Consider the following 12277-nt stretch of genomic DNA (forward strand, 5'->3'; position numbering starts at 1 on the left):
ACTGAGCAAGTCAATTGCTGATCTAGAAATGGATCATGTCCTTGATTCTCCATGATCATTGCTATTCTGGTTGTATATTCACAGCAGAGCTTGACATTTCTGAATTGCATAGGTGGCCTCTATTCAAATTAAAATTTACCCATCACTCATTGGTAGGGATAGGCAGTGGCAATGTCAAAGGGATGCGTGCCTCCATAATCTTCATCAGCTGCCCCAAATAAAAATAGTAGATATTCTTTAATATGGAAATAGATGCTTTCTTAATCTTAGGTCAAGTGTGAATAAGGGTACTTATAAACCACACATTTGTCATTATCTTGTCACTCCCTGCTTACAATCCTTCCTCTCCCCGCAATGGTTTTCCATTACACTCAGAATAGAAAGTAAATGCCTTTATCAGATCTAAGAAGTTCCATGTGTTCTGGACCCATAGGTGTGGCCATGACCTGATCTTACACTATTTTTACCTTGGCATACACCAATCTTTTGAAAAATCTCTCATTCACCACTTCCCAAATGGAGCCTTTACATTCAGCTGAAATTTGTTTCCTAGCGATCTCTGCCATGACTGGTTCTTTTTTGGCATTCAGGCCTCTGCTTAACTGTCACCTCCTCTGAGAAGCCTTCTACCACCTCCCATCTGTATGAGTTCCTTCTCTCCAGTCACTCTTATGCTCCCACCATGCTTTATTTCTCTCCTTAGGCACGTACAACCACTTTCATGTTATGCTGCTAATTGTTCAACTATTTGTCTACGTCCTTCGATCAGAATGTAAGCCCAACAGGGAAGAGACTTTACTTATGCTGTTTACTGTATCATTCTGAGTCCAATTAGGAGATAAAGCACATGGCAATTTGAACAAAGAAAGTTTAATATAAAGAATTGTTAACTATGACAGGAAATGGGAGTAAAGAGGGATTGGTGAGTAAGAGGTAAATAGAATCCTTAAGAATACAGAAATGGCAGATATAAGGAGCAGCTGCTACACTTAGGGCTGAGACAGAGGACTCAGGAAATAACCTCTCCAAGACCCACACACACCCTACGGCTGAAATTCAGATATCAATTGAGAGGGTACACCTGGAGCAGGTGGACCCTTCTAGAACTTGCAAGAAATCCACACTACAGAACTTACTGGAAATTCATCCTCTGGGGTGCCAGGGAAAGGTGTTTTGGGAGGTGTCTCATCAGAGGCACTCAGCTCCAAAACCCTTAGGGAAGCTGTTGGCTGCTGGGTGCTACGGATTTACCACCTGTGCTGTAGAAACCTGCCGGGCTTGCACACCAGAAACCAGGAAGCATAATCATTTCCTCTTGTAATGTCTCTCCAGCGCCCTCTATTGACAAAGCTTTGGTACCAGCTGTCAGAGAAAACGAAAAGGCCCAGATGCATTTTCAAACAGCAGACAAAGAGGATGTATTTGGAGCTGAGAGATAATAAATAAAAAGTAGCCACATTTACAGCTAAATTCCCTTATCTTGGCACAATAAATATTTTAAGAAAGAATAAATAATTTATAACATATAGCCTAAGTGAAAACAATGTGTTTGCTTGCATATATCACTTTAAGATTAGAACATCTAGGCCTAGCTTCTAACATGAATGCTGTTGCTGAGCCCCTTCCACATGAAAATTCTGAAGCTCTCCACTGTGTGGTAAGGATAGGACAAGCCTCCAGTAACTTCATATCTTGGTTCCACAGTTTGTGAGAAGCACCTTGAGAGAAGCAAAAGCAGAGAGTAGAAGAGACAAAAGCAGCCATGAGCTCCACTCACTTTCTGTGTTTGGTCCTAGGCTGAGCCACCAGTTGCTTCACTTTGCATCTTTCTGAGACATCATTGTGAATTATGTAGATTTGCTAGTAGGCAAAGTGTGAAATATATCCAAGTGCTACATTTTACAACTGGACTTAATTTAAAAAATAAAGAATGTCCTGATTTATCTAGCCACATTTCTGTTGACATACATTGTCTAGAGAACTTAGGAGAAATGTTTCTGCTATAAGCTATTTGATATCTCTTAACAGAGCAGGTTTCTCCTTTGTCCACTGACCCTTTCAGGTTCTGTTATTAGGATTCCTCATTCCCTGTCTCGAGAAATGACTGCACAGAATTTCAAAAAGTATGGCCCAAATGATGTGGAAGCTTTCTATATACTGACACAAGATGACATTCACTCATAATGCCATCAACAAATATTTACTGAGCACCAGCTATGTGCCAGACATCATTCTAGGCATTTGGAGTGCAGCCTTGAACACAACCAGGTCCTTCTTCTCTTGGAACTTACATTCTGGCTAGAACAGATAACATGGAACTTCCTACAGAGTCGCTGTGGGTAATTTAACAAACTATTGAAAAGCTTCAGTGGGAGCAAATAACCAACCCTAGAATAAAATGTGGCCTTTGCTGGTGTTCTTAGAAAATTCGCTGTCCTAGTGTAGAAATGATATCATTCAAGTTCTTGAGAATGTTTCAAAACAGTGCTGTCTGATGGAAATATGTGAGCAATATAAAGTAATTAAAAATTTTCTAGTATCTTGGTTAAATAAGCAAAAAGACAAAATTAATTTTAGTTATACATTTTGTTTAACCAATTACATTCAAAATATTAGAATTTCAATGTAATCATTATAAATTATTGTGCTATTTTACCTTTTTTTTTTTTGTACTCTTTAAAAATCAGTGTATGTATACTTAACAGCACTCTCATTTTGGACTGGCCACATTTGAAATACCCAACAGTCATATGTGGGGATTGGACAGAGGAAGCTCAGAAAACTGCCCATGGAGTCCTCCATCTTCTGATTTGGGGGTTAGAGGAGAAGACATTTGCTTAATTAAAACAGTCTGTAAACTCTAGTTACAGGATTTTAGTTTAAAAAGAAAAATTAGAGGAAGAAAAATTAGAAGAAAGTGATGACCACCATAGTCTACCTTTGCCCTATCCATCCACAGTGCCTAACACAGAAAGGGCCATAGAATGTGCTAGGTTGGATATTAAGTCATTGATTTGTTCACTGGAGGCAAGGAATATCATTAAGAATGGTTGTCCATTAATGATGAACCATCTCCGCCAACATCTCAACTTAGGTTAGGCAAAGGACACTCAGAAATGAACATCCAAAACCCAGACCCTTAAATTAGCCTATACCATCCCCTTGACTTTCTCCAAATTCCTCCCTCACCTAAAGGTTAGAGGCTCATTGGGAAAGGCTGCGAGCCTCAAGGCTTCCCCTTAAACCCGAGACCTGCCCCCAGCTGGATCAGGACTAAGGGCGGAGGCATTGCCTGTTCAGGGTCTCCCCTTCTTGCCACAGTCCTCCCCTACTTTCTGAGCCCCTTCCCTAATGATGCCCCTTCTCTGCCGTGCCCCTACTTCCCCTCCTCCAGCCTCTGCCCCCGGACAGAGCCCTTATCCCCGCGGTGGCCGTCTCTCGTGGCACATGTGACACCCTGACCATTTTAACCGCGACAAACTTGATTTGTTCCTCAAAAATGAGGGGAAAGGAGGGACGGTTTTCTTCCTACTAAACAGGAGCAAGGGAGCATCTTCGGGAGCGCAGGTGCGTTTTCTTCCCAGTGCCGGGGGCGGGCACCCAGTTGACAATGCTTTAGTGCGGACCGACTAACAGTCTATGGGGGTGCAGGTGGCACCCTCAACAAAGTTTCTTTGGGAATCGGTCTACCCCGGCACCGGGCCTACAGCCCCTCCCGGATATTCCACGGTTACGCCCCCGCGACCCCAGGAGCAGTGTCTTGGGGAGCTTCCTTGCACAGTTGCTTGGAAGAAGCGGCTCCGCTTTGGGGCTGAACTGCAACCACATCCCCCTCGGAGCTCGAAGGGGCGCCTTCCCCATCCTCTCCCCCAGTCCCCCGCCCCGGTCAGCGTCTCGCAGCTCCGTCTCTGGCTCTAAACAAGAACAGGGGCCCGAATCCGCGTTCACACGGAAAATTATGCCAGCTCCAGCGGCGCGTAAAATTGATGTGAACCCAACGAAGTGGGATCGGCCCGATCCTCCTCTCTTGTCTCAACAGGGGTTTCAGCGCGTTACACAAGGCCGAGCTTGTCTCTTTAAGGAGACATTGGACCCTAATTAGTCCACATTCCTGGCGCGGCCGCGAAGCAAAAGGCCGAGGTGTTTGGGTTGGAGGGGGCGGGTGGGAGGACCGGACTCGGAAGATCTTCTGACTAGCCTCCAGGCTCACCGCCCCCACCACCCTTTTTATTTTGCCGCCACCACGCCACCAACACCCAGTTCTGAAGATGCAGCCAGGGCAGCAGCAACAGCGGCGGCAGCAGCAGCAGCAGCAGCAGCAGCAGCAGCAGCAGCAGCAGCAGCAGCCACCGTTTCTCTCTGGCCCACGTTACTTTGATTGACAGCTGAACAAATGTTTCTCCGGTTCGAACGCTCGCGCTAAGGAACGTCAGCCAAGGCGCAGCTCCGCCTTGGGCGGGCCATCTCCGCCCCGCCTCCTCCAATCCCATTCAGTTCTGTTCATTGGTCCGAGCTACGGACGACGACCGTCCCCCACGTGGGTACCAGCTTGGCCCGCTCCTCCCCTCTGGCTCGCCATTTGTCAGCAGTGAAATGATGGGCAGTAACACAGAACAGCGATTAATGTTCAGCCGTCTCTGATTGGTTGCTGGAGACGCCTTCTGTGCCGAGGGTGGGCGGGGCGCTTGGAAAGCGCCCCAGAGCGGTCGCGTGGCGGGCCGGTGATTGTAGTCAATCTGGCCGAATCCTCAGCCGTGGTCGACAGGGGCGCACTACATCTCCCGGGATGCTCCGCGGTCCCTTCACGGACGGTTGTGAATATGTATCAGAATGTTAATGATTAGCTGATGCTAAATTTGGTCAAAGAAGTCACCTACACAGAACGTGTTGTTAGAGCTGTTCTGAGCGGGTGTTTGGGCTGTTGGCTGCTGTCTTCCCCCTCTCACACACTTGTATATTATTTTGAGGTGGTGTTCGCGGAGTTTGAAAGGAGAGAGAATTTAAAAAAAAAGCCGCAAGCGTTTCACTCTTATTTTTATAATCCTCTTCAATTTGGGGTTAAAAAAAAAAAGGCAAGAAAACAGGAAGGAAGAAAAATAAGGAAATGAGATGTGGTAAAAGAAGCTAAAAGGTGCCTTTTAAAAGATCATTGCTGTGAAGTGAAAAAAATCTCCAGAGCAACCAAAAAGCACCGCCGAGACCTCTTCCGAACCGAAGGAGTTTGTGTTTGCTTTTAGGAAAGAAGAGAGATCATTCATTCGGAGGAATAACAACCAATTAAAAGACAAATAAAAAAAAGTTTGGAGTGGGACGCCGAGCAAGCGAGCGAGAGAACAGGCGGGCGGCGCTGCCGGCGGGCGCTGGGGCGCGGAGCTCGCACTTTCCCGGCTCGGGTGAGCGGCGTGGCCGCGGCGCCGGGGTAGACAGACGCGCCTCCGCGGAGCGAACGTCGGTGCGTTGCCGCGGGAGACGCGCGCCGGACGATGCCCGCGGCGGGCCAGTGACGCCCACGGGGAATGCGGAGCTGCCCAGCCGTCCGCACCCAGCCGCCGCTGCGCGTTCCTGCCGTCCGCGTCACGCGAGACCCGGCAGGGGCCGGGACCGCCCGAGCAGCCCCTCGGACCCGGCCGGCGGCCGCCGCCGCTGCCTCCTCCTCGGGGCCATTAAAGCCAATGAGCCGCGCGCCTCTGCCCAGCGCAGCCAACTAAATCGGTTTGGATGATTCGCGACCTGAGCAAGATGTACCCGCAGACAAGACACCCGGTGAGTGCGGGCAGCGGGGGGCGCGGGCTTGCTGGGCGCTGGGGGATTCCCTGCGTCGTCCCCTGAGCGCCGAGTTGTGTCTTTGGCCGCAGGGGCGTGGAGGGCGGCTCGAACCCCGCGCCCCACTCCTGGAGCCTCCACCGCCCCCCCACCCCCCCCGCCCCGGCGCTGTGGCACTCTCGGAGAAGGGGTGCGGAGAGGCAATTGAGTTGTAGCCATTTTCTTATTGTTGTCTTTGAAGCCCTTGGAAGCCGCGCGGAGCGGTTAACCGTCCCCGTGCCGCGACTCCTGGAGGAGGGGGGGGCGGTGGCGGACGATGAAGGAGGCGCGACTCTGCGCCGGGGCGGGGAGGGCGCCCTCGGCGGCGGCGCGGCTGGTCCGGCGGCGGCGCGGGAGTGTGGGGCGCCGGCCCCTTGCGCCGCGGGCCCCGGGGACGAGCCAGCCAGCCAGCCAGCTGTCCCGCCGGAGAGGGTGGCGGCTGCATGCTTCCTTGCCCGACCTGACCGCGGCCGGACGCCATGGCGCGAGTCCCCCCGACGGGCCAGTTTCGATTCCGGGTGGGGAAAGAGTGGGCTCCGCGCGCCGGCCCCTCGGCACCCGCCGTTGGCGAGGGAGGGCAGCAGGGTCTAGAACTTGTGGGTTCCGGGGGCCACCCCGAAACCAGCTTCTGCGGGGCTGTGCGGCGAGGAGGGAACCGGGCGGAGAGTTTTCATTGCTCTTTGCCTGCCTGCGCGATGACACCCCACCCCCCGCCCGCTAGCGCCGCGCGGTATGTTTTCTCCATCTCCCTGCGTTGCCTGTAATGTGGCCTAATTAAATATTTTATTATTGTCTTTAGGCACCGCATCAACCTGCTCAACCCTTTAAATTTACTATTTCCGAGTCCTGTGATCGGATTAAGGAAGAGTTTCAGTTTTTACAGGCTCAGTACCACAGGTAACGATATTGACTTTAGCTGATCCTCCTGTTTGCTTAGCTCTTGTCTTCCCCCCCACACACAAACACTCCTCCCACCGTTTTTTTTTTCTTTAAAAAAAATTTTTTTTGGCCACTACAAAGGTATTATCATTTTTCCTTGTGTCTAGAAAGGGCAAGTCAAGGCCTTTTTCTCTTAGGCAGGTGTAAAGAAGTTAAGCATTCCTTCCCTTTTCCGTATATTAAAAAAAAAAAGAAAAAATGCCGCACAATCGAAACTGGGGAGACTTGGAAAACGCTTAGGCCAAACTTTCCATATTGATTTATTGGGGCCGGGAGGTGGGAAGATTCTGGGCCTTTTGACTCCCATGATTCTTTATTACTCTGGGCTTGATTCCTTCTCACTTCTTCCTGCCATTCTGCTGAAATAACAAGAGCCGCGAGCCCTGGGAAGTCGAAAGTGAGCGAATTTATTACTTATATGCTGAAGAAAAATGTTTTTTTAGAAACTATCATTAGACTTGGAGTGCCTTTGACATATTTTTCTTTCGCTGGCTTTTTAATGACGTGTAATTCTTATTTCATAAATACAAGAACCAAAACAAGCCACCGCAACCCAGTCCACACTTTGCCCCTGGGTGGTGGTATTCAACTTGTCTCTGTTTTGGAGGGAAAAAGTAAGACATCATTCATAAGGCATGCTGGATTCATATTTTCATTAATCTCTTAATGGAACAGTCAAGAAAAAAAACCTTGTGACATTTTGGGGGACTTATTTATGTTTGGATTTGTTTATTTTCTTGTCCTTGTTTTATTATATCAATTTGGTGAATATTCATTTCTGGATGAGTTTCCGGAATAAATTGGGTAGACGGTTTTTTCCTTAAAACAAACAAAAATCTCACATTTGATTCTTATTGAAAGGACAAGTCTAGGCTGGTTCAAATCATCCCTTTCTCTCCTGCCTCTCCTTCAATAATGAGGGTGGTATTTAAGATAGTTGATTTCATGTTTTGTAGGTGATGATTTAGAGGAGAGAATGTGTATTTACATATGAAGGATATTAAGTCAAGATCTGTATGGTACTTAGATTTTCTTATGTTCTGAACAGCCTGAAGCTGGAATGTGAGAAACTCGCCAGCGAGAAGACAGAGATGCAGCGGCATTATGTCATGGTAAGAGGACTGTGTCATAGATTCATAGTGCCTATTAGTTTGGGCTACCAAAAGCAAGAATACATTCAGATTGATGGAGGCTGCAGGATAGATCACAGTCACAGTGCCAGTGCAATTGAGGTTGTGGGAATGTGACCATTAGCAACCTGTAATTCCAGGATGTTATAGCTTGCCTCTGACAACCAGCTTTGATTTGAATTTTCAAAAAGTTCAGCTGCATGAGGTCTAATTTTCTGTGCTTTGTTTTTATAGATTGTTAAAAAAAAAAAAACACCTCATTTATGTTTTGTTTAGAGTCACAAGCAAAATGTTTTTTGTGTTAGTGGGGTTTTTTTTTTGTTTTATTGCTCTTGCTTTAAACAATTTTAACCACTTTTCCTGGAAACTTAAAATTTCAATGTGCTTTATTTATTTTAAAGATAGGTATTACACTCTTATACTGGTTATTATTATATTGATGGGTAACAAAAGACACCAGACACTTTCAAAATTTCTCTCACTCTTAATGTTATTAGCACCTGTGTATTGGTGTGTGTTTTGTGTATTTTCAATTTCTATAGTGTTACTTTGGTTCGGGGAGTTATACATTTGTCTTCTGTTAACTGATTTGTTCTGTCAGAATGTCTATAATACCAGTTATACTACGTAGTCAAAAAATCAGATCTGTTTTTCAAAAGTATTACCAAGCACATTTTTATGCTTGTTCATAAAGGCTTCAAGTAACTCATTTGTTTCCTGTCAAGCCTTTTTTTTTGAATGTATGAACATTAGCAGTACACTAAAAATGAGAAACTGAACACTGAAGTAGCATCACCTTTTTGAACAGTTCTTTCAAAGCATTAGCATTTGTGTGAGACACATTTTTGCCATTAATTTACCCGCTGTGCCCAGGAATTAGAGTCCACATGGCACCACATTTTCATCAGACCTTTTTCATTCACTTGCTTCTAATGTATAAAGGCGACCGGAGATGTTAAGAATCCTCTGTTTGAACTTGAATTTCTTAGTTTTGTGAGTTATTCTTTTAGAGTCTGTGTCTTAAGTTGACTGCTAGTTTATTACGCTAAGATAATGGTAGAATGTTCCTTCTGATGTAACAGCATACGTATGGCTATTTGGTTTAGATGAGGCTTTTGTGTTTTAAGCATATTTGGGGGCATTTGAACAAACAAGGGAGATTGTTCGATGAAAGGCACGATTACGAAATAATTGCTTTTCCTTCTTTGACAGTATTATGAGATGTCCTATGGTTTGAATATAGAAATGCACAAGCAGGTGAGTTATTTATTTTTAACCATTTTAAATGACAGTAATACTGTGCACTTTAGAAAGAAGTACGCAGTTTTATTCTCCACATTTTTATGGTTACCTATATTTTAAAGACTGTGTACTGGAGAGAATGCTATTTTTTCAGGTGTGGTTCCCTATCTTTTTTGTATATTATTCTAATTTTAATCATTTAAAATTGTGATTTAAAATGTTTCAATGCATATTCAACTTTGTACACTTTTAAAACCAGGATGGTAAATTTTAAAATAGGTCTTATTTTTCTTTTGAAAGAGTAAATTTATGTATTTTGAGCATTGCAAACTTGTCTTATGAAAGAGCTTTTCTTGGAAAATATTAAAAATGGAAACTGTAAATTGCATGGAGGCTTCATTGGCTTGGTGTGAAGAAATGGATAGAAGGTGAGCTGGGAGGATCAAAATGAAATCTGTGACACTACAAAAGAAATTGATGTAAAATCCTTGTACTGTTCTCCCGAGGCTACTTAGTTGGAACTTACTCGGCACTGTAACTGTTATTCCCAAAATTTGTGCAGAATAAATGAGCCTGAGGGGAGGATGTGATAAGGTTCAACATTGGGTCTTGAAATCTAGCAATTATTTCAGTCAAAAAATAAGAAAAGAGATAATCATTAGTCAGAAAGCACTGAGAAATGTGATTCAAACAGCTTTTTTTCTCCCCAGGAGACTAAATAAAATGGTTTAAGTTTCCTAGATAGAAAAGTAGCATATGTATTAAACAATATTGTTTGGCAATGATAATTTCTCTAGGAGGCATTCATTTTTAGTGATTGCCTAGTGAAAGTGCTTCAGGTCTGTCTCAGCCATTTCAGAATAGGTGTGTACCTAAGTTTACTGGGAAAACACAAGTGAAAACTTGCTGCTTTTCACATCTTATACTCGTGGATGTTATTACCTTCTAAGTTTAAAAAATATGAAATGATCACGTATTATTAGGCTTATACTAATGGATTCCTTTTTGGATGTAGTTAATTATGATATGCTAAGAATATATTCAGATAGTAGAGCTTTAAAAGATGACTTAGATAATAACAGCAATTTGATAAGCAGTATTTGAAAAAGTTGGAGGAAGAAAAATGAGTTGTTACCTATGCTGACTTTTTATTTCAGATACCTTTTTTTACTTTTTTATGCTATTTGGTTATGTCAATATTAACATTATAGTATAGATTGCTCCATGTTAAAATTACATTCTTATTTGGCATCTTTGCCATTTCTGTCTAGATTAGGAATGTAAATATCTCCTGCTTAAACAAAATCCATCAAACTTACAGATGGACTCCCTTTAACTCTACCTTACAGAAATAAATTACATGAGAGATATTGTTTGTTAATTGTCTTCATTACATGTCATATTACGCCTGGATGTTGTATGTGTGTGTTTTTTGTCCTCACCCTACCACCCAAGATTAATTAGTGTCCTTTTAAAGATTGGACCAGATGATTAATGTCCCTTTATTTCTCTTCCTGTATATTATTTACCATAACAACTTAGTTTCCAGATCTCTTTATACCGTTTACAGTTCTGAGAGACACAGAGTTTATAGTATTTGGCAGTATGGGAGATCCCTTAATTTTACACATTTTATACCTCTGTAATTCTGTCATCTTCTTGTCCACCTGGCCTCAAATGCCATCTATTTAAAATTGAGAATGGAGTACATTTTCCCTTTTTTTCTCTTGCTTTTAAATTCAATCATATCAAGAATCCTGAGGGCAGTTTATCACATTATGAAATACAGACAGCCCTGCAAACCACCTACTTATTATATTTTCTTTCTTTTTCCCCTTAAGCACAGAGGCATATCTGTCTTTATTTGTTTTTCTAGGCAGACAGCCTTGGTTCCTCTTGGCCTCTCTTCCAGATGCACTTGCTGGATACCCTCGTAATGGAAAGGAGCAATAATGCAGGGAAGTTGCCCTGCAGCATAATTGAGCCTAGTTCTCAAGATCGGGTTAGGCTTATTCACTTATTAGATTTGTGTCTCTGAAGGGTTCAAGAGTAGGAGTCCCCGGAGTCCTTGGAAGTACCCTAGTAATTGGTGGCCCTGATATTTGAAACCTTTGTGTATTTTTTGGTTAACGCTCCTGTTCTTGGCTGCTGCTAGCCACACAGTATTTATTTTTAGAGAAATTTTTCATTGGAACAGAAAATTATGGCTGTGATGGAGTCATGGCTCTGTGACTTAGCAAATTAATAAAAGGATAAAAGCACAGCAGAGACAAACAGGGTCAGGGTCTGGTATTATGGCCCCTCCCCTTTCTGTATGATGCTCATCATCAGTTACCCTGTGTTGATTCTGATAGAGGACTATAAAATGAAACCTATAGGGAATTTGTCATTCTGAAATGAAAGCTAATGTAATTAGTACCAATTAAAGTACATTTAGTAAATTGGATTTAATCTTAATTAAGCCTGCATAATGTTGCCAATTTTTAACAATTATGTTTGAGAACATAATTAATTTAAATTTGGGTAACTGAGTAAATAGCATTAGTCTGGTAAAATTAGTTGATTTTTTTTTTTAAAGGGGAACTCGGTGACATGACATAGAATTAGAGGATAAAATATGAATCTAATTTCTTATAATCTTTAGTAGGATCGATAGAGCTGAGCAGATGAAGTTAGGAAAAAACCCAGACAAGTTAGAGAGGGGTGTTGTAGGCTATAATGTGTTCTAGCATGAAAGTGAAGTTGACAAATGGAACATGGTTAGAAATGGCACATATTTTATTGCGATGCCTTCATAATGGAATTTTTAAAAGTGAAAGAACATTGGCTTTTATTCCCTAAGGATTTCCCTAAGTGTGGGGTTTTTGTTCTGGATGGGACAGTTGGCCCACCATGTAGTTGTTACTATTTTTGCTGATTGTTCTCTTTATGAGTACAGTGTGGCTTCTAAATGGGTCAGTGACCACAGACAGAACAGGGTGATGCATGCAGTTGATAACATTGCTTAATGATACTTGTTCCTAACCTTCACCTGTAATGCTATAATTAAAGAAGAATGCCCAGATTTAATCTGACAACAGTAGTTACCACTTTAAAAAGTGAATATTGGATGTAGATTAGGAATACTGTGTAGTATGTGAATTCAATTTACAGGTATTGTAACT

General features: G+C 43.5%; 1 protein-coding gene across 9 annotated transcripts in view; it reads left to right on the top strand.

Annotated features, from left to right (window-relative positions):
- Positions 1 to 4687: 4687 nt before the first annotated feature.
- TLE4 (transducin like enhancer of split 4) overlaps positions 4688 to 12277 on the top strand; it is a 139818-nt gene continuing 132228 nt past the window's right edge. For 5 of the 9 annotated variants that reach the window (XM_011375498.2, XM_011375499.2, XM_011375500.2 and 2 more), the window contains exons 1-4: positions 4688 to 5763; positions 6602 to 6699; positions 7790 to 7853; positions 9084 to 9128. In XM_011375498.2, the coding sequence (XP_011373800.1) occupies positions 5719 to 5763; positions 6602 to 6699; positions 7790 to 7853; positions 9084 to 9128 (252 nt within the window). In that variant the 5' untranslated portion in view covers positions 4688 to 5718. Of the gene's footprint in view, positions 5764 to 6113; positions 6321 to 6601; positions 6700 to 7789; positions 7854 to 9083; positions 9129 to 12277 lie in introns of those variants that run through there. The other 4 variants (XM_023520622.1, XM_023520623.1, XM_023520627.1 and 1 more) reach the window with 1 other exon arrangement.

The sequence above is a fragment of the Pteropus vampyrus genome, unplaced genomic scaffold (genome assembly GCF_000151845.1).
Source record: "Pteropus vampyrus isolate Shadow unplaced genomic scaffold, Pvam_2.0 Scaffold273, whole genome shotgun sequence".
Classification (NCBI taxonomy): domain Eukaryota; kingdom Metazoa; phylum Chordata; class Mammalia; order Chiroptera; family Pteropodidae; genus Pteropus; species Pteropus vampyrus.